At 33.3% G+C, this 23,389-nt stretch overlaps 1 protein-coding gene across 6 annotated transcripts; it reads left to right on the plus strand.

Moving 5' to 3' along the window:
* The first annotated feature begins 739 nt into the window (after positions 1–739).
* Positions 740–22,593, plus strand: CLIP-190 (Cytoplasmic linker protein 190). Of its 6 annotated transcripts, none has more exons than XM_011649593.3 (17): positions 740–896; positions 1,722–1,860; positions 8,739–8,807; positions 9,449–9,601; positions 9,901–10,092; positions 11,452–11,647; positions 12,192–12,420; positions 13,229–13,273; positions 14,640–14,780; positions 15,072–15,236; positions 16,069–16,089; positions 17,419–17,602; positions 17,719–18,390; positions 18,576–18,694; positions 18,770–19,082; positions 19,216–19,367; positions 19,427–22,593. In XM_011649593.3, the coding sequence occupies exons 2-17, from the start codon at positions 1,749–1,751 to the stop codon at positions 21,590–21,592; spliced, it is 4,929 nt and encodes a 1,642-aa protein (XP_011647895.2). In that variant the 5' UTR covers positions 740–896; positions 1,722–1,748; the 3' UTR covers positions 21,593–22,593. The 6 variants fall into 6 exon arrangements, with proteins under 6 accessions (XP_011647895.2, XP_011647896.2, XP_011647897.2 ...); XM_011649594.3 differs by having other exon boundaries at positions 15,084–15,236; XM_011649595.3 differs by lacking the exon at positions 16,069–16,089.
* The last annotated feature ends 796 nt before the right edge of the window (positions 22,594–23,389 follow it).

The following is a 23,389-nucleotide window of genomic DNA, read 5'->3' on the forward strand; positions in this document are numbered from 1 at the left end:
TAGAATGATTAGAATCCCTAGAATCCAGAGTAGATGTTTGTATCGGCTAAGTCAGGCTGGCATGGCGCGGAAATCTATAACGGAACGGAACGCGCGAACCAATCATAGCGGAAGAACAACAGAAAACTTGTTTATTCTTTTTTCACTATGATTGGTTCGCGCGTTCGGTTACGCTGTAACTTTCCGCGTCTTGGGATGCCAATCTCAAACTTTCTAATTAAATGACGGAACTAAATAGAAGTATAAAATATAATATAAACTAATTTAAATAGGAGAAGTATATAAGTATATAACAAAATAATTATAATCTAATTTATAATTATAATTATAATATAATAATTATAATTATAATTATAAATTATAATATAGATGTTTAAAGATGTTGAAAAACTTTCTGGTAATAATGATTTTGATAAATGTCAAATGAACCTAATTTTATCGAAATTGAAAGTGAGAGGAGTAAATTTAACATTTATCATAATTTTTACATTCAACAACACAGCAATTTGTCATAGTTTAAATTTTAATTGCAACATGAACTTGTATAAAATTCTTATTCTTATAAAATTTTATAAAATTTTTACCAATGTTTCTATCGATGTTTATTAATTTTGATCTGTTTTATTTACTTTTTAACTTTTTCTAATTTTTAAAACTGGGGAAAGATAAACAGATAATAATAGGAACTTTCGGTGAAATTTGAAATGAATCTGATTTCAGTTAGAGACTTGCCACGCCAATGCATTGGCGAGCCTGGCTGCAACGGCAGTTGTCATTCTTCTTCCGCGAGTGGTGGTTGGGCGATTTTTACATCTCGTCCATCGTAATTTTTCGCAATTGTCGCACGGAAAATGCATTAAGTGTCGATTCTGCGGATTATTCAGCATTTCGCTCAGGTGAGACCTCGATTGTCAAATGTTGTATTAGCCACGATCACAGACTCACTGCGCGCTTTTGAGGTTAACCTTGTTTGTCAAACTCGAGCCTCTCCTGCTGGAGGTGGGTTTCGTCGTTGCACGAAGCTATTCGCACGTGTAACGTTGTATGCGAAAATTATACGAAGCATGCGTCAATCCGACATAATGATATCACGCAATTACTCGCGTGATTTTCATGATTTCCAAGGCGAGAAGAGATTTTAATCGTAAAATTGAGTTGCAAAGCGTTTGGTTTCGGCGATTTTTAAAAAATTTTTCTTTTTTGTCGTAGTATTTATTGTTTATATTTTGAAAAATGCAACAAAATATATAAAAGTCAATAATATATGAGTAAAAAAATACAAACACAAACGCTAGTGAAATGCTTATAAAAAATATAAACACGAATTACAAAGACTTTCAAAAATAGTTTTAAAAGATTTTATTAACTTAAATTTCTTTTACAGTATTCTTTGTATTATGAAATCTCACTAAATAATAGAAATTTATCACGAATCAATTCACATTCTAATTTTTATATCAAGTTTGATTTATTTTGTATATCTTGTATATCTCCCTTTATTTTTTACTTTTTTATTTTTTCTTAAATTTTTATATCAAATTTATTTAAAAGATTTTCAGTATACATATATATATATATATATATATATATATATATACATATCAGCACACACACACACACACACACACACACACACACACACACACACACACACACACACACACACATACACACACACATATATATATATTACTTATTATTAATACTTAATGTTATTACAGTGCAGTATACCAGTGAATACATAGAGCATGACAGAGCCAAAACCATCAGGATTAAGACCGCCATCGAAGATAGGCAGACCTTGCTCCACCATGCCTCCTAGACCAGCGATTCCACCTTCTCCTTTGAGACCAGCAACCAGTGAGTCTTTAACAGAACTGTGTGACTTTGTTTTGCATGTATATTGTATTATTTTGTTGTATATCGTCTCTGATATGAATTATCTATTTTTGTAGATAGATATAATATTTATCAATATCTGACATTGATAGAGTGGAAAAGAGATAGGTATCTGGAAATACTGGTTTGATAGAAAAATAAGTCATCCATATTAATAAATGTACATTATATCTGTTTTTTTTTATATAATACTTTGTTTTTTATTTGCTGTGAGATGACAGTACAATGTCTTTCTGACTAATTTTTATGCTGTTTTTAATTTTAGTTTCAATTTTTGGAGCACTTTCCAATGTTTTGTTCCTTGACAATTATATGAAAAAGCAATCCATTATCATTTGTCTTACACAATATGAATTGTAAAATTGATAAAAATTAATAGATAATTTAGATAGATAAATGAAACAAACAGACCATTATTAAGTGCTGTTAATCTACTTTCGTATTATATTAATATTTTACAACTCAATTTTTTCGTATTTGAAAAGAAATTACATAATTAGTAAACATTGACGTTGGCATAACAATTAATTTTCAATTTTTAAATATTTCTAAAATTGTATAGTGACTTGCAAGTTACCACTGTAATCCATTATTAATGTAACACCTCATCAGAAAGAGTGAGGGCGAGGAGCAATACTTTAAATATTTTATTATAAAAATCAGATTCTTGATATATAAACTTCTCACTTCTTTTTATTATAAAATTAAACTTGTTGATTACTAAAGAATAAGTATAACGCTATGTTAATAGGGAAAAAAAAAAATAAGATTTAAATGATAAGTGAAAGATAAATGCTAAATAAAAACTAATATTGTGAATGACGTGCATTGTAATATTTATTTTTTTTTTTTTTCTTTTACATGTGATATATCTTTCTCAGCAAATTATGCGTCGATTATTTGCAGATTTTGACTTAATTACAAGTTAGGACTAAAATCGTAATAAAGCACAATTATTGATTGATCAATCAGTTTTAACATTGGTGATATTAACAAGTATCTTAAAAATTTTTTAATAAATTTATTACGAAAAACCAAGATAAAAGTTAAATTAAAACTCAAAAAGATATAGATGCACGAGTAAATGACGTTATAGAGAATTAATCTATTTATGCTGTAAAGTGTGCTACAACAGCGGAGTTTGAATTAAGGTACCTTGTACAATGTTATTACGACTGAAATGCATAGTGTTAATTTGTCTCGACGTTCACGCACACCGGGAGCACCATGCACACCCACGGATCGGTCGTGAACGAACGTGAACGAGCGTGAACGCGAGCGAGTCCGCGCGAGTTGCCCGCGCGAGTCGTTCCTCGACCATTCGCGACGACGCATTCCTCGCTCGAGAGAAAGAGAGAACTTGGTAAATATCATTTACAAGAACTCACGGGGATTAATGGCGAGTTGTGAGTGTGTTTGCTTTTCCGTCTTCTCAAAATAGAAAAATAGAAAAAGAAATATTTCCCTCTGCTTTGTGCATCGTTCAGTAGAGTAAATTGTAAGTGAGTCAAGCTGATCGTCAATATTGAAGACACGTCGAAGCGAATTGTTCATTAATCATTTACCCGTTTTATCGTCCAATGTCAATAATTATTTTAATTATTTGTATTGTGCTCCGTATTAGTTATTATTAGATTCGATTATTGTGATTTATTTGTTGCTGTCTTCTATCTGCGAATGCCGATCAGCTTGACTTGTCACGGGGATGAATCGCGAGTGATTTGTATTTTTAAATATTGAAAAGTATAGTTTAAACGATAAACTACTCTTTTTCGAAAAATGAAAGCCAGTAAAACTGGCACAACTAAAAACATCGTTAACCCTGGCAAAAAAATATTTTGTTCTATAGCTAATGATGGATTGTTAAAACTACATTTAGCTGATGTAATTAAACAAATTTGCTACATTGCAGAAAACTTTTTACTTTTACTATTGCTTTTACTTTTACTATCAGTAATTAGCTTTTACTATTAGCCAATATTAGTAACAATAGCAAATCTTTTCAATGTAATAGTAAATTATTATAAATTGTTTGATTACATCAGCTCTCTTCTTTCTCTAAATATGATTTTAACAATATTATCGCTGTAGCATAAAGTATTTTTTTTCTGTGAGTGTATAATTGGCTAAAAATAAATTTTTTTTATTTTTAACATATATGATATAATTTTTTTTAGATTTTTTAATGTATATATAAAAGTATATATATATATATATATATATATATATATATACACATATATACACATACTTAATATACTCCTAGATCATAAAAGAAATGAAATAATCTTCATGTGAAGTATATAAATGGTTGGCTATAAATTGATTATAATAATTAATAGTTTCGCGGAAAATCTGTCGCAACACGTTGCTATATCGTTCTAACATCTACTTTACATAATAGTCTCTTTGATTACGCGATCAACCGATTTTTCCTACAATAACTTTTTTAATCGCATTTTCTACATCAACTCTACGATCTTTTTCTCATTTTCTTTCTCGTTTTTTTTTTTGTTTTTTTGTTTTTTCTTATTTTCTCCGTTATTTATTTCCTTTTCTCTCTATCTAAGTAACTTATTGAACTTTTCTTATTTCCTTTTACTTTTCCATTCTCTTTTTTATCTTCTCTTCGTAACAAATTTTATCTTCTTCTAAATGCGGATATAGAAAAACTATGGGGAATATACATTTCGTGTCGCTTTATTTTTCTGCCGCGCAGATTTCTCGGCGCCGTGCGTCTCTGCGGAGATGCATAATGGGCGAGGTGCGTTTTCGCGATCGCCTCTGGTCGCATCCAGGGCACGTATCTTGCCTTATTGGTGCAACGCCATTGAATTGCCTTCGCTGCACAATCGCACGTCAGCTGACGCATTACGATTATGCAAGCCGTCGCTGTTTATCTCGCGCCCGCGATTTCAACCCGCGTTTCATCTTCCCTCCCCGAGCCCTTCTCTTTCCTCCGATTTCTTTTTCTTCTTTTTCTTTCTTTACTCCTCTTATTTTGTCCCGCAGGAGGTCGATCGGTCATTCTCGAGTTTCGTAATTCAATCAGAAGACTCAAGGTTCGGCTTTTCGTTTCGGCTTTTCGCGTGGTTCCACGTGGATAGAAATTGAACCGAAATCTCTAAATTACTAAAATTTAAAATAAAATTAAGAGAAACGTATCTTCGTATGCTTTCGTCCAAAGATCAATATTAAATTTTTGTTTAGATTTCTTAAATGCCAAAGAATGTAAATTAACTGAAAAAACTTGTTTGGATAATTAAAATGAATTGCATGTCAACTGTGGAAATATTTATTTCTAGAATAATTCGTAGAAAAAAAATATAAATTTTAGGTATTATAAATACATCTATGCTATGATGATGATGATGATGATGATGATGATGATGATGATGAAAATGCATCTCTCGTGATATTTTATTTAAAAATAATCGATTACGGCCCAAAAACATTATTAAGACACGTAATTGTTGAGGACTCATTAAATTTACGCGACTTGCAGCATCATTAATTTTTTGTTTGAGTCCGACACTTCGACGAGGTGATTTTTTTTTTCAATGAAAATTAATTAATGATCAACCACGAGGGCAGCGGGGAGGTGAAGGATCTCAACGGCGCCTCGCACTGACGTAATCGTCGTCGGCATGGTGTTCTGCGGTAACTGTGACACCATCGACTAAATATGGAGAGATAAACGGAGCGCGCACGGGACTCGTGTCAGTTTCGGGCCATTTTACTGGTCTGTTTGTACGTTTTGAAGCCGGTTTTTAAGGCCGTCCATTCCGCGGTCTGATGAAAGTCCGCTATTAGTCTTCGGTAAATATGAAAACCGTGGGCACATGTACGACGTTTACGAAAATGGTAGCGTAGCACGTGGCGTAACGCGGCCGGTTGTGTTTCTCTCGTTCTGTTTGCAAACAGAATATGTACGATAACGTACGTGGTTTTTCAATTGGCTCGAATTTACTTCTGTGACACTCTCGCGCTCGAGTAGACTTGAAAGACCTCGCTAATTGACGTAATTATCGGCGCAGCGCTTACAATTGCTTAATCACATTGGTCGATTCGTCACGTTAATAATCTCGTTATAACGCCGGATGAATTATATGTAACGGCTATAACAACACCTCTCTCTACAGCTATCAACCTTGTTTACGTACGTGGATATTCACGCTTGAGGGATCAAAGTGCCCGTATAATCCAATGGCGGACTCGGTAGTGACTCTTACAGCCGTGTCGTATCGAGTGAACGGGGTACTTGACACCCTATTAATCCCAAATGCAGAACGTGGAATTATCGGTGGGATGAATTAAAGTAATTCCGGTGATATCTCTTAACGGGCGAATCCATTAAAAATTCAACTAGAATATTGATTATATTTTTATGCTACTCAAAATTTTAGATTATTAAAAATTAAAATTATTTAAACTGAAATTATTACAAATGATATTTTTTCATAAAAATTTATTAAAAACTTTAATATTTAACGTGACTGTGGCTTTCTTTAATGGTGTAAAAGAAATGATACGTGAATTTTTACAGAGTTTCAAGTAAACAATAAAGGTAAAATTTAACTCAAATGGAATTCAACTATGTAATTCGATAATTTTGCAGATGAGGTTGAGATCTGTTTTTATAAAATGATTTTATAAAATATAATTTATGTAAATGTAGCGTGTAAGTGATTTGTAATTGATATTATTGTTTATAACGTGGAGAAATGATGCAATTATATAATAATATATAATAATACATGTAATAATTGATTAATAATAATTATAAGAGCGATTATATATGAAATTAATTCGTGAATGAATTGTGGCGCCATGATTATGCATGAGATCAGTGCATTAATCACGATCAACACGCTCGAATTAAAAAGTATAGTGTCTTCTGTCATTATAAATCATACGTGCGACGCATGTCACGTATGGCTCTAATAATCCTATACCATCATCGTACAAGGTTTCGCGTAAATTATTACGCAGCAACGAACCGTATTTGGATAATCCGAGACGAACAAGTCAAATATATCAGAAACACAACATTTTTCTACACTTTTTGATATCAATTACTTCTCGATATTATACATTTTATCAACATTTTCATTCACGATGTTAAAATAAAACATCCTAGGATATTCCCATTTGACTATACCTTTGAAGATGTACTACATTACTACCTATTTTTATTTACAAATGAAAAATTAAGGTAAAAATGATAGATTATTCTAAATCGCTAAATTTAGAATAATATCAAAAATTTCGTAGCGGAATCTGGAATCAAAAATTATTTAAACAAATAAATAAAATATATCCTAACTAAGAAATGAAGATTGGTTAACAGTTGCATTATTTCTAACTGCGATTTGGAGTGAGTCTAATTATTCCAATAATTGTTTTCTTATTGTAAACAAATATAAAAAAAATTATAAAAATAGGTGTGATACATCCTTAATTCTGACCGATCGCGGCCGTTCGCGCGTAACCGTGCGTCATTGAGAGCGACGCAGCATGCGCATTAAATGCAGATTGCACGGCGATAAAATCATCGGGACACATAACGCCTCTCTCGTCTCTCGCGACGCGGTTGCGGCGGCGGAGAGATACCTCGGTGCGGTTGCGGCCGCGTAATCGCAATTTCATCTCGTCGAACAGAGGTACCGACCCACGCGACCGACCTACTACGACAAGGCACGCGCCCACCGATTTTCCATGAGTAATTAATTAAACTCGCGAACCGCCGCAAATACCCGGACATACCGGCGACTCCTTTTGCGGAGTTTTTTTTTTCGCGGGCGCGTCGGGAACATCGAGGTGAACGATGAGCTTCGTAGCATCGTCGCGCCAAGGCTCTTATTCAAGGAAGAAACCAGAAATCTGTAGACTTCGGTCGCGGGTGCGAAGGAATTTATAATGAATTTGTGTAAATTACAAATATATTAAAAATATTTAAAATACAAATCATTTGTTACGTAATACGGCATGGTTGGAATGTGGAAATAAATCAGATCTATTACGAATATTGAAACGGATAGGCGGTACTTTTTTTTGCTAGTTTATTAAAATAATATTTGATATAATATTTGAAATATTTCTCGCATGACTGCACGTCGCACTAGAAATTGTCAGATCTTATCTCGGCATTATATGGGACACACCCTTACTCGCCATTAACGACTTGTTTACATAACTCTCTGTCTTGAGTTGATCAATTTCCGATGCCGATTATCGCGACGGCAATTACAGGACCAAGCCCTGCATCCGATTCGCGCCGAATCGTCTCTCGTCCGCTCTTTTTAATGTCGCTTCATAATAATTAGTAATTAACTTAGCACACTATATAATTGAAGTTAATTTCACAATCTCGATGACATCATGTATCCTTCATTATTCATTATCAATTCATTATCAACACACAAGGTTGCCTCGAAGCAAATATAAGAATACATAAAATGATAGAAACTATTATTATGTTTAAATAAATATCAGGTAGATTGAATATATGTATATTAGTTATATGTATAATATTAATTTTATTGAAAATTATATTCGCTTGCATAGATTAATATTAAATTGTTTATTGTAGAAAATCGTAGTAAAATAGTAATCATAATGATATCGTAATAATGATTCAATAATCATGAATAATAATACGTGAATTATTATCAACGCGACAATTAAATTGCCAATTAAAACTGATTGAACGAAATTTTAATTAAATAATGTTTGGGTCTACGTCAAAGCGAAAGGTTTTTTCGTGCCGAGGCATGCTCCAGTTTTCTTTTTGTTTTCGTTTTGGCTATGATTTGCATTATTTTGCATGACAATGGCAGATCAGATGGAGCCTCTCTGGGAATCGCATGGCCGTCAAATAAACGAGGCTGGTTTGCGAAGAGGGTCAGGTAAGTTCAATCAAGTTTTTTACATATTCGAAAATCTCATTTTGTAGAATATTTCATAAAATCTACATTGTAAAAAGCGAAGACGATTTTTTGTTACTGACAGAAATCTAGCCTCACAAAAGTGATAAAACTTGAAATTAATTTATTAGTCGATTTATTAGTCGATATTCGTATCTGTTTGACATTTAAAGATCTAGATTTGTATTGTTTAAAAGTATTATGTGTATTATGAAATTGTTAAGTTGCTTTATGACAAATAAGGAATATGTGTAAATACTTTTACTAGTATAGCTGTAGGTTTGTAAATATTATTGATACGTAACAGTGTGCGTGATTATATCCGTGTTACACTTTTGCTTTGCGTTAAGTTGTATTCGTGATATTATTACAGTTAGATAATATAATATTTTATATACGTGCATGCGTGTAATATAATCCGTAGTAATATGGATCAGTAAGTATATAATATATATTTTAATTTAGCATTAAGATTATTTACGAAATGTCCTATTTGATCTTTTGACCAAATTAGGAAAGACGATTTTTTGTAAATTAAATATTTCGAGAAAAATTATACACGTCAGCCATTTATGGCATCTTTCGATTATATTTCAAAGAAAATGCTGTTCGATTCCGCGTAGATACCAGCGTTGTCCTGACCGAGGACACAGACAGCTTTAAGATCGGAGATCGAGTATGGGTCGGTGGCACGAAACCAGGCACGATCGCTTATATCGGCGAGACTAAATTCGCTCCTGGAGATTGGGCAGGAGTCGTCCTGGACGAACCCATCGGTAAGGACTATCCTAATCAATCGTAAAATCATGAATCAATTTTGAGGACTTTGAACGAGGACTTTGAATCGAGAGTCACACTTAAAAAATTTTAATGAACCTTTCCTAACGAATTATCAAGATCATTCAGATCACGTTGTAATTGAAGAGCCCATTAATATAAGAAATCCCATTAATTGCGAATGAATGAATCAGAAAGTTTTCCTATTGACAAAGACAAAGATATAAAGTGGAAAAGATCGATGAAGTTCAGGAAAAAAGTGAACGTGAACTTCAGATTCCTGAATCTTGAACTTCAGGAAAGAATGACGGTTCGGTGGCGGGTAGCCGGTACTTCCAATGCGAGCCAAAGAGAGGGATTTTCTCGAGGCTCACCAGACTCACCAGGTCACCGCTGGGCGATCACCAGACGAGCATGATCATGACTCCTACGACGCCGCCCGATAGCACCAGGGGTGGCCTCTTCAGCAAATCCATGTCGTCGTCATTGAGTAAGGATCGCTACAAGAGATACTCGCCACGTCCGTAGACTTTTAATTAGCGCTGCACACACGAACGCACGCCGAACACTGTTCACAAATTTTATTTAGTTTCTTTACCTTAACCCTTTTGCCTCTTTTACCGTATAATTTAAATATGACGAGCAAAATATTTTGCAAAACTATAAGTTAATTTCATTCAGACAATGAATCTTATATAAAGTAGGATATGTAATATCCTTTTTTTTTTTTAAACAGAATACCACTGGATTTATATAATTTAGATATTGACATTATTTAATATTGAAAAATTCTTGGATATTTAAATTTATTTGCGATATAAAAACAAAAATATATACGTGATTTCTTAATCAATTATTTGTCATATTATTTGTTTGAAAAAAATATTTTAATTTGCATATTGTAAAATAAGTATTTTATTAATAAGATTAATTATACAATATTATTTTATTTTATTTACTAAAATACTATTTGATATAGTTGTTATTAAAATTACAGAAAAAGGGGTGAAAGAGTTAATTAATTATGCTGTGTGTAGAGACTTAGATTAGATAGTGCTTGAACATGGATTATTTTTAATTATTTTTAATTATTTTAATTATTGCAATGCGATAGTGCTTGAAGAACGCTATTACGGAAAGTAAGCGCTAGATAATTTGGTGTAAAAAAGAAAAGAAATAATTTATTTTTTTATTTAGCATGAAAATAATTTAGTTTTGGCAGCATGCAATAATATGTGTACGATTAAACGTGATGTAATATAAGATTTTTAATTTTTGAAATAAGTAGTTTTGCAAATAAAAATAGAAGCTTATCAGTAGAAACACTGTGTTTACAGAAGTATTTTTTAAATGGCAGAGCAATTTAATATTTTTTGGAAAAAGAGAGCAAAGAAGTTATCTATCTTGAAAATAACAAGATTTATTGATTGAAAGCACACCGAATAAACAAACATATTTATAAAAAATTTACATATTTATAAAAAATTATTTTTGTTATTTTGTAGAATAGAGGAGCAACAGATTTTTTTTGTGTACAATAAAGGGGAATATAGGAAATTATTAAGATTAAATGAATCTTAGATTTATAATAAATAAAGAATAAATATGACAAATATATAAAAATAGAGAAGGGATGTAACAAATTTTATATATATAAAATTTAGCTTTATAAGTATTTAGAAAAAGAAAGAAAAAGAGAAAATTTAACAAAAATCTAGAAAATTTAGTTTTATTATATAAATGAAGAAGCTTAATTTTGATAGAACAGACTCAACTCGTCACTCGTGGTACCTTAAACGATATAAGTTATGTAATAATGATCGCGCATCGCTGAAAACTGTGAACGCAGATACATCGACGACGAGCCTATCGTCCACGAGGGGCGATCTGAGGATAGGTGACCGAGTGATCGTGTCATCGAGCCAGGGTAGCAAAACCGGCGTGCTCAGATATCAAGGCACCACCGAATTCGCCGCGGGCGAATGGTGCGGTGTGGAACTGGACGATCCGATCGGCAAGAATGACGGCTCCGTCAATGGCAAAAGGTGTGCATCGAATGCAGGGAAAAAAATATATGCCTTCCCCCCTCTCCCCCCCAAAAAACATATCCATTTTTTGCCCCCTTTATCAAATTCGTTTCTTCCACGTACCTTCCGTTATGTAAAACAATTTTGAAATTTTCAGCCACTTCAAGTTTCTTCTTCTCATTTCTCACAGCTTATATATCGTATTTAATTAATCACTAATAAATGTTATCCCTCTCTAATATAAAATCAAAGAAATCCTTAGAAAAAAAAAAAAATCGATTTATATTATATTTTTAAAGTGCTGCAAAAGAAGGATTGTAATTTCGTTAATTCTCTATTAAAACTGCAATTTTGCTTTCCGAGCTTTTCGACTCCCCCGATCCCAATGCTCTCGGGGATTTTCAAAGTCCTTCTTTTTAATCCAATTAGCCGTCGCTGAATGACGCGCGAAACGTTCGAACGTTCGGAATGCGTCGAGGGGGATAATTCGCATAATCTCTCCCATACGCCTTACGACTCGCGTTCCTGAAATCCCGCGGAACTAACCCACCCGTTGATCCAGATACTTCGAGTGCCCGCCCAAGCACGGTCTGTTCGCGCCCGTGCACAAGGTCAGCAAGTCACCGTCCAGCAAGAGGCCGTCCATATGCGTGGTGCACAAGCCAACGGGTGCAGCTCTCAATGTCTCTAGCCTCCAGAAGAAGAGCGGCTCGCGCGAGTCGCTCGCCTCCAGCGTCTCCTCGAGCGTTGCCAGCGCGAGAATGAGCACGACGAGCGGCACCACGACGAGGGTAAGGTTCACCATGCCGGAATAAGGGGATGAAAGGACATCCGCAGCCATCGCCAGTCTTGTTGGCTTCCCACTTACCTAGTTTAGTCGTAGAACTTGTTGTTGCTGCCCTTGTCGTTCTCGTTGGTGCTATTGGTTGCAATTGGCCCTTAAGTCTTCTTTGAAGAATCGTTGAATGAGAGGCTCGACTTTGACTTTGATGTTGTGACGAAAAACACAACGATGGCACGAGGGATGTTACTGGAAGATTCGATGCGATGAAGTTTTTATCGGATCGAAGAAACTGCAAACAGCTGCGAAAAATTTAAATGTACACGAAAATCATGAAGAGCGTTTGATAAAAGTGATTTAAATATCTTGAATTATGTATAAAGCGAAATTATTCTATTCTTGCTATTTTTTTCTCCTTTATAAAAGAGTTTATCTTTATACGAAATTTTTTGAATGAAATTATAAATTCTGGTTTTTATAAACCGACGATTTAAATCCTTCGTTTAATCTATTAAATGTTTCTTTTTTTACGAATTATGGACCTCGATCTCTTCTCGCATCGAATTTTCTGTGTTCTTTTTGAAGTTACTTAAGGGTTAATTCCGCCGTAAATTATAGTCATTGCTCGCCGCTTTTTAAGCAGCCTATTTTTTTATTTTTGACACTGACCTCTTAATCAAAACTGTTGTATTTTAGTATGCGTGATTTTGTGATTGGTGCATTAATTATTATTTAAGGTTGTTGCCGAAAGATTGCACGATTTTATCTTTATTTATTTTTTTTTCTCTTGTGTTTCCGTTATGTGCCCGATATTCCAGAGGCCTGGCATGCGCACGTCGACACCTGCACGAAGTTCATTGCAGGTGAGACCATAACTCTGTTAGAACTCCTGATTAATTAATTATCCTCGCCAATTAGAAGCGATCGCCGATAAGCCATCCTGCGATTCTCCCATCGACCGGTCCCAATTAGTTCGTACACCCGGTAGAATGACGGTAGATGTAGATTAACAAGCGCATTGCGACGCGAATGTACGTTAATTAGGATAATTAGCGAGACGATTGGCTGATTAGCGAAACTCGACCGAGCGATCGTTAACGGTTGCCGATCACAATTTTATTTATCTATTATTCGTTAATTTATTGTTATTGTTCGTTGCATCGTCGAAGCTTATACATAGCGATCTCTGTACATAATGTTAATAAAATTTCACGTACTCCTTCCTTGTAATGTCCTTTGGCTTCTAGGTGAGTATCTTTTATTTGTCGTTTTACATGCAGCAATTAACAAATCGTCGTTATTGCGTTCGATTTTTCAATTCTCTCTCATAATATTGCGCGAGAGATTATCTCGGCTGCTCGATTAGCTAATTCATCCCCGAGAATTTTCCGTGGCATAATTAGACGTTTGTCCAACTAATATTTGCGTTGGTGGAAAAATGACGACCAGCATCATCGAACCGATTAATCAAACCTCGCCGCCGTCCGGTAATATTATTTAAAATGTTCACTGTTCATTTGTATTGCTAATCGTGTATGATCGATTCGGAACGTTGTTTATATATCTATGATTACTTCGTATTCATTTAAAAGCATAAACGACGACTGCGCGATCTTGGCAAATTGCAGAATATATATATTGCATAATGCGGAATGCCATGTGAATTGACAATTGATTGAAAGATTTTTTATACTATTGACGGTTAAATGAAATTTCATGTAGTTCTTATTTGATAGCCAACATAATATCTAAAGTAAAGAGCCGATAATCGCGTTGTATCGCTAATTTATTTTGTTTGTGTTTTGCAAAAATAAAATCTCGATTATTTATATCCCATTCCATAACATTTTTCAAGAATGTATTTTAACGTAGGAAAATTAACAAATGCTTGATTTGGAAATTTGTTTTGTCGATTTATAATAATTTGTACGATGCAAACGAGAGAAACCTTCTTACTTTATCTTAGTCCGAACAACTGTTACAAAAAATGTACAAAGTAAGAAATTGAGATTCAAATTATTTTAGTAAGCTTCTTTTCTTTAATAATTTTGTCATGTAATATATATAAAATATTTTATTACAAATTATAGTAATATTATTAAATATGAAATTATACTTTCGTCACCGTGTTATTACCGAGATTTCCTTTCCTTTCTCACAATCCTTTTCTTTTTTGAAATTTTTTTGCGTTATCGCAACATGGAATTAGAGTCTAGGTCGTACTTTTAGGAGGTTTTGAAAGAGAAGCAGCAGGAGATCGAACTTCTGCGAAAGGAGCGAGATTTGGAACGTGAAAGAGTCACCAAAGCGGCAAATCAAGCTGATCAAGCGGAACAATCGGCACTTTCGATTAAGCAAGAATATGAGAAGGTATATATTCGACGAAGACAAGTCAAAATCGTGACGATAAATAAATTTTCAAACAGGGACAAATATCTGGAGTCACGAAAATATGGAAATATCACATCTCATTTTTCATATTTTTTTCGTATTTTTTGTTTTTCACTTAGGGAATATATATAATGAATTAAGATATTTTGCTCACTAATGTATTAAATCAAACGACATTGATCTTTAAATTCTGAAGTTTTGTCCCAGTTTCGAAATTTTGGTCTCATTTCTCACTTTTTTTTTCTCGACATTTTCACCATTGATGTTTAGTACCGCGAGCAGATGCAACAAGCGGTCAGCGAGGCGGAACTCATGGTCACCAAGCTTCTCAATGAGAAAAGTGCATTGATAGTGCAGCTGGAAGATGAGAAACGGAAATGCGAGGATCTCCTGTTTCGTTTCGAAGAGGAATCCGTGAATAAAGACGACATACAGGTACGTGCATTCACATTAGCACATCAGTTTTATACAGTTCAGATAATCATTTATCTCAAGCATGATAAATGAGTATTCCTTTAGATAAAAGAAATATTTAGAAATGCCAGTAAGTATTAATTCATGCTACTATTTTATATATTTTAATATCAATAATAAGAGTTACGTAAAATATTTCAGAAAATGTGATTTTATTATAGATACATTTTTTCATGAATATCTCGTAGATATGAGAGAGAATTTTGCGTAATATTTTTAGATGCTTTATAAAGAGAAATAATTTTTACATTTTAGTTCTATTATTCTGATTTCTTCAAATATACATTTTTGTTTTATCATAATTATCATAAATAAAATTTCATTCGCAACATGAGGAAATGGTGTTATGTACTATTCGAAACAAATTATTATATACGCTTTTATCGTAAAATGCGATACACACGGGATAACGGTGGCGGGTGATGTACGTTACAAATTTACACGTGCTTAGCTACATCAACTTGGCGAAAAGCTCGAGAATTAGCGTAGTAACTTTTAACACAAAGTTCAGAAATATCCCGTTATACACAATAGATTATTTCAAAATTCACATGTAAATGTACATTAATTACAATTTTCGATTTATATTGACACCAATAAATAAAAATTATACGAACTTGGCGAAAAGAGACACAGATTCTGAATTATTCCGGTTGCGTATTCTATCAAATTTTTACTTGAATAATTTTTAAAGAAAAAAAAAAAAAAGAAAAAAAACCCTGATATTTTTAGGGAGAGAAGAGAACACATTCAGTTCTTCGGTTAATCCGGCAAACTTATCATTTATTTTCAGAAAGAGAGATCTGAGCAAAGTGTGAGTATCTGGTTCGGGCCCGTGGAAGGATTGACGCAGTATTTTGGCACCGCTTGTCTAATCATCACTCTAGCCATGTCATTTTGCATTTCGTCGCAGTTCTATCAGAGATTCGGCTGACGTGGAACGCGCAAAAAAAAAAAAAAAAGAGAAACGCTAAGAAACGCTATCGTTAACTAACTTTGCACCGGGCATACTACTAACAAAACTAAATTGTACACCTAATTACTAAACGCTAGATATTTGCTTGTTAATCACGTGCTGACTTGGAAGATGAAAGTGCGCGTGATAGTTGCATCGAGCACTTTTGAAATTGTACAAATTTTTCATTTATGAATAATTTCGTTTGTCGCGATTTTAATTTTATATATAATATATAGGAAATTTGGTTTGAAAATCTGGTTAATTAGTTTACGCTTTACTGTTGTGTAACTGAGTAACAAAAGCTTCACAAATTACTCACGCTTTATATGCACAAAGATATATATATATATATAGAGAGCTAAAAAATATTGTAGGCGTGATATATTTGTATGTCTATTTATTTATTTATTCATTTATTCATTTATTTATTTATTTATTTATTTGTTTATTCAATGCGTTGTATTAATTTGATCGCTTTTTGTATATTGCAAAGTTATTTATATTACTTAATTAATCTTTTCAATTGTTTATGGTATATGTTTGTATGCACGAATGCCAAAATTGAATAATATGTTTTTGCAAATTGGGCACACGCGTAAAATTATTGATTTATTTTCTTTTTCTCTCTCCATCCAATAAAATACATTTCAACAATCATTGTGCTTCGCATATCCGGTGTGCTTTCTATTTCATAATATACACGCTTTCGGGTATTAACACATTCGTTATTTCCATAATTACTGAAAAAGATTAAAATTATATTTTTTTTATCTCATTTGAAAGTTATTTTATTTGCTACAAGCTTGTAACAATTTAGATGTAAATTTTAATAATTAAAATCATATGTCATGTAATTTATTTTTTCATGACACATTTGTTTTATTTTAATATAAAAAATTGTGCAACAAATTTATATAATAATTATTACATAATTTATTATATATATTATAAAATATTATAAAAAATATTTTATAGTAATAGATAACTTTACTTAATTTATTAATCTTTATTTAATAGAAAATATGAAATTTACAAGTTAAGTAAAAAAACTTTCCGTAAAATAAATCCCAATTATTATTTTACATTTTTCGTAATTAAGGAAATGATCATACGTTAATACTTAGAACGTAAACTCACTGTGTATGATTTGATTCCCCTTTAAAGACTAAGTTGTCCTTATCATAGGTCATAAATACTGTAAATGAAAGCAGGATCAAAGAGCTTGAAGACGAACTCGCAAAAGAGAAGCAAGAGCGAATCGATCAGATGGAATGCGACAGCATCAAACTTTTCGAGACTGAAGAAGAATTGGCGCGATTGCGTAACGAGATCAGTTGCGCGACGAGCTCACAAAATTCTCAGCTTCAAGGTAGAATATAATATTAAGAATAGAACTAATCTATGTATAATTAATAAAATAGATTCTAAATCTCCTAATTTGATTTACGCAACTTTTGCGTAATTCTTTTTATCTTGGACTTTTAGATCTGGAGAGCCGTAATCAAAGTTTGGAAGAGATTAAGAGCAGTCTGGAGAAAGAAGCGCAAGAGAAATCGAGTCTAGTAAACGAATGTGTGGAACGCATTCGAGAATTAGAACTTGTGGTGAGTAAAACGCAACAGGAGAATACGACGCATAGGGAATGCGAGAGTCGTCTAGAAAAAGAATTGCAAGCTGCGAGACAAAGTTTGCAAGACAAGGAGTCATTGATGGAGAATATGAAGCAGGAATTTGAGAAAAACACGAGTGCGTTGAACGAAGAGTTGCGAAAATCGAGAGAGACGATCGAAACGATGAAGAGAGAGAACGTAAGCGAAAAGGATTCGCTGTTGTCGGAGTATCGACAAACAATCGAGGAGAGAGATCGGTTGATAAAATTAAAGACTGAGGAGCTCGAGAACGAGTCCAAGAGATTATTAGATCAGCAGAATGCAGCTTTGGAGGGCTTGAAAGCCGAAAATGATAACCGTATCCGTGAACTTTCAGAGTCTTTCGAGCAACAGTTGCAGGCAAAAAATTCGAAACTCGAGGAGTTCTCGCAGCAACTCAGTCAAAAAGTATCCGAAACCGAAAGACTGTTGGCCGAATTGGCCGCTGAGCGAGAACTCTGTAAAAAGAAGGATGAAGAACTAATTAACGCTCTACGAAAATTAGAAGGTTTGTTCTAACAGCGAAAATTACACAAAAAATTCGTTTAAGAAAATATAAAAAACTTAATTTTCCTTAATTTTTATTCTATAATCTGGCATTTAATTTATTATACAAATTTTTGTGCTTTTATTAAAATATGTAATAAAATAAATTAAAAGTTGTATCTTGATTGTATTATGTATATTTTACAGAACTAAATACGAAGCTTAAATTAGCCGAAGAGAACAACAACGTGTTGTCAAAACAAATTCAAGACTACAAGTCTAAGAGTGACGATAATGTCAGAATTATTCATGAGAAGCAAAAGTTGGTAAGTACTTTTTTTTTTTATTTCGCGAAAATGTAGCGTTTGTGATTTTGTCTTCACGCTACGTGATCAATTCAGGAGCAAGATCTAGCTAGTTTGATCGCTTCGGAAGAAAAATCCACAGCGCAATTAAATAAATTGAACGAGGAACTTAAAGTGAAGGACAAAGAGCTGGCGGAGTTACGAAATGCTACTGTGGCTCAGATAAAAGAAATAACTAAACGTTTCGAGGCACAAATTAATGACAAAGTCAAGTGTATTGATGAGATAAGCGCAGATGTCGCCCAGAAAGCTTTGTTGCTCACTAAACTGGAAAAGGATATAGCTGATTTAAAGGCGATTATAGCAAGTAAAGATGAAGAGATTAAACATCTTCTTGAAAAAACTTCAGGTAAAATCAAACGCACGCTTATGCACACACAAGAGTTTGGAAGAAATACATTTCAAAGAAATTAGATTTGAAGTTTTTGCTTTTAATTTAAATTTATAAAATCAAATATATAAACTCGTTTTAATCTTTTTAGAATTACAAGACGCCCTCACGTTATCCGAACAGACGAAAACAAATTTAGAAAGTGAACTTCGCGTATTTGAGTTGAATGTACAGAATTTGAATCAACAAGTTGCAAGAGCGGAAGAAAAAATATCACAACTCTCATTGCAGAAGGAAAAATTGGTTGGTATAGGATAATTAGTCACCAATTTATTAGATTAATGTTGTAAATTTAATTATAGGAATCCGATATAGCGAACGCCATTAGCACTTCCGCCGATTCGTCGGAACAGTTGTCGAGATACAATGAAGACTTGCGAAAAAAAGAGAAGGAATTAGACGAAGCTCGCGAAAAGATTTTTCAAACAGAAGCTGCATTGAAGCAAACGGAAGGAAAACTGTCCAATATTGAAACCGAATTAAATAAGAATACGACATTAGTCGAGCAATTGCGCTTTGAGAAATCGAACTTGGAATCACAAATAGACAAGGCTAAAAAATTGAACGCTGACTATGTCGAGAAAATACACGAATACGAACAAGAAAAGAGCGAATTGTTAATGAAAGTACAAGAAGGTAATCGCACAAAGAAAAGTTTAGAGGAGAAATCTGTTGAAATCACTAATCTTACAGAGCGACTGACGAAGAAAGACGAAGAAATCGCCAATCTTCGTATAGGAAACGAAACTTTGCAAAAATCTCATGAAGAAGAGATATCTTTATTGCAGAAAAAAGTTGCGGATTTATCAAACGAATCGGTGAATTTGCACGACGAGATAAAAAATTTGCAAAAGTCTAAGAACAAATTGGAGGCTGATCAAAGCGCGAATCGTTGGTCAATCGAAGAATTAACAGAAAAATTGAAAGTTGAATCAGACAGAACGTTGAATTTGAAAAACTTAATTCAGAAGAAAGATTCAGAGTTTCGAAATGTAGAAAATAAGCTATCGGAATTACAAAAAATACATAACGCCTTAATTAACGATAAAGCGACTACCGATAAGAATTTGACGTCTTTAAAGACCATGACTACCGCAATGGAAGAGTTGAAAAACAAATTAAAAGAAGCCGAGGGAACAATTAAAGATAAGACAGATGAATTATCAAACACAAGAACGGAAGCAGAAAAGTCGCTCACTCAATTAGCCGAATTGAAGGCTATAATCTCTTCCATGAAAAAAGAGCATACTCGAAATAGCAATGAACAGAAGAGTGCACAAGAAGCGATCACGCAGAAACAAAATAAAATAGATGAATTGTTCGAAGTTAAGACAGTGCTAGAGAATTCAGTGAAATCATTGGAGATTGAGTTAACGAATTTGCACGAAGAAATGAGCAAAAGAGAGAAATTGCGGACAGAAGCAGAAATTAAGATGAAAGAATTGGAGAGTTCCAAGAAGGAAGAAATACTAAAACTTCGGAATTCTTTAGAGTGCGAAATTACAGCAAAGGAAAGAAAAATTGAAGACGTAAATATGCAAAATGAAGATTTGCAAAAGGAGCTACGATTGTCGCAAGATGTTGTCAGTAAACACAAAGCTGACTTAGATGAGAAGCAGATTATTATTGATAAACTAAAGTCACAGGTGAAGGTCCTGGAAGACGCGCAAGTGGAGAGAGTTAAAGCGGAACAGCAATCACGAAATGAGGAAATCAAATTGAAGCAGAATGAATTGAGCAGTGCGAATAAGCGAATCCACGAGCTGCAGCATACAGTGAATGTGCTCGAGAAGCAGTTAAAAGAACAGGAAATGAGATCGGCCGATTTGGCGAGAACCATGGAAAACAACGAGAAGGAAGTAAACAAAAACGTGCAGAATTTACAAGAGAAGCTGAATATCGCCAAGGTGGAAGAGACTCGGCTTCTGGACGAACTTAGTCGACTGGAGAAAGAGAATAAGCAAATTACCGCGAAATGGATGGAAGTGACGAATCAACTGAAGTTATCGCACGAGAATCTAAAGAACACCTACGACGGGACGGGAGACATGAAGCAGCGCATCGTCGTGAAGGATATCGATGTCGCCAAACTGCAGGAGGAGAACGATACCGCGAAAAGCCAGATAGACTTCCTAAACTCCGTGATAGTCGATATGCAGCGTAAAAACGAGAATCTACTGTGTAAGATCGAGGTTCTCGAGATGGGAGTCCCCGCAAACGAAGCCGAAGATTATACTCGAAGCACGCTGAACAAACGAACCGCGGCGCCTCGTATGTTCTGTGATATTTGCGATCAGTTCGATTTGCATGAAACGGAAGACTGTCCCCGACAGGCCCAGGATTTCACGGAGAGCGTCGAGAGAGTGGCGAAATCTTCGAAAAAGCAATCCGTGGAAAGGCCGTATTGCGAGAATTGCGAAATGTTCGGACACGATACGCGCGACTGCGATGACGCCGAGACATTTTAACGTTTCATCATTGTCCGTAGCCTTGTTCCGTTTGCTTGCCAAATATCCCATAGCTATAAAGAGATCTGTTAAATTTTACAGAGTATATTTTTGTATGCCAGATTTTTCGATTAAATTCTAAATCCGAGCATGAGTCTTCCCGCATAAAATGGGCATACCCGAGAAACACTAAAAATTTATGTTCCCTCCAAATGATGGAATTAAATCAAAATACGCCTTATTTAAGAGTATTCAGCAATTTGTATAATTATCCTAATATTATTTATTCTTTATTTAATTGTAAATTTTTTAATTTATTTTTAGCACAATTATAATCACAGGGTATTAACAATATGAAAATTAATTTATAAATTATTTTGATCTTTTCTATATTAATTAAATTATACCAAATATGTCTTTTATTCTCTTAATTTAATTGTGATTAAGAAGAAATGAAAAATAATCATTTTATCGACACTCAGACAATGATAATTTATTTTTTATTTAAAAATGTGTTTGAAGGGAACATATATTTGTTTTCTAGCTTTAACATCTATTTTAATTATCTATATTAATATTTGTGGCGAGTTATATAATATAATTTTGTATATATTAGGTATTTAAATTGACCAGTTATCCCTTTTCTATTTAATATTTATTTTCCGTGTTTGCGCGCTTTAAAAGAATACAGTTCCTGCAGTGCACGCTAATAAGAAGCAGAATATTGGCTATTTCGATAATTAATTCATACTTCTTTCAAATATGATATCTTCTCATAATACACTCTGATGAGAGGTTCTTTATCTAATTCTTCGTCTAATAGGAAGAAAAAAATCAAAATATATATCGTCTCGAAAAATTTTGAAATTGACTTACTGAAATATCGTGGCCTGCTGTTATCTTGCCTTTCGTTACGAATCTTAGGGTTCAAGTATATTTTTTAAGTCAATTATATTGTTGTAACATATGATGCATTAAAGGTAATGCTTTGTAGATAAGAATAAACAAAATGTTCACGCGAAGTGATTGTAGATCTATAAATCCCTTTATTCTTGGATATTCTTTTTCTTTATTTTTTTTTTTTTTTTATATAATTATCAATTTTAGGCTAAAGAGTTTTTCTTCTTCAATCAAAATTTAAATTCTTGTCTATATATGAATTAAATTTTATTATTATTTTAAAGAAACGTGCGTGTGCGTGTGCGTGTGCGTGCGTGCGTGTGTATGTGTGTGTGTGTGTGTGTGTGTGTGGGGGGGGGGATGGGTGGGTGGATGGGTGGGTGTGGGTGTACACACGTTTCTACATATATATATATATATATAAACATAATTGTAAATGATTATATTTTAATCATGTGTGGATCTTAAAAATATCAAATCTGTATCTTTTAAATTATCAGCATTTGTTAAATTTTTTCTCGGTTATTGAGGTAAATTTTTCTTCGATTTCTTTCTACTTGCTCGTTTTTTCCTGTCGACTAAATGTTTCAGGTTTCATCATAGAATTATACATGATTTATAGGATTCATAAGATTTTTACGGAAATTTTTGATTTTAAATGTTCCACTAAGCAATCTGTTTATCATTGTAAGTTTTGCCAAAGAAAGCTTTTCTTATAGTTCTAGACAAATTGTAATATGAAATAAATGAAAATGTCGTCTAAAAATTATATCTTTCTAAATATTTAATATTTATGTTATATTTATATATAAATTATTTATATATAAATAAAAAAAAAACGCAAGCTCTAACTACGATCGTAAATTGTCATTAGATATATCTATTTTTAATATTTAATATTTGATATTTAATATTTAA

Source organism: Pogonomyrmex barbatus, unplaced genomic scaffold (genome assembly GCF_055798465.1).
Source record: "Pogonomyrmex barbatus isolate J1 unplaced genomic scaffold, ASM5579846v1 scaffold7, whole genome shotgun sequence".
Classification (NCBI taxonomy): domain Eukaryota; kingdom Metazoa; phylum Arthropoda; class Insecta; order Hymenoptera; family Formicidae; genus Pogonomyrmex; species Pogonomyrmex barbatus.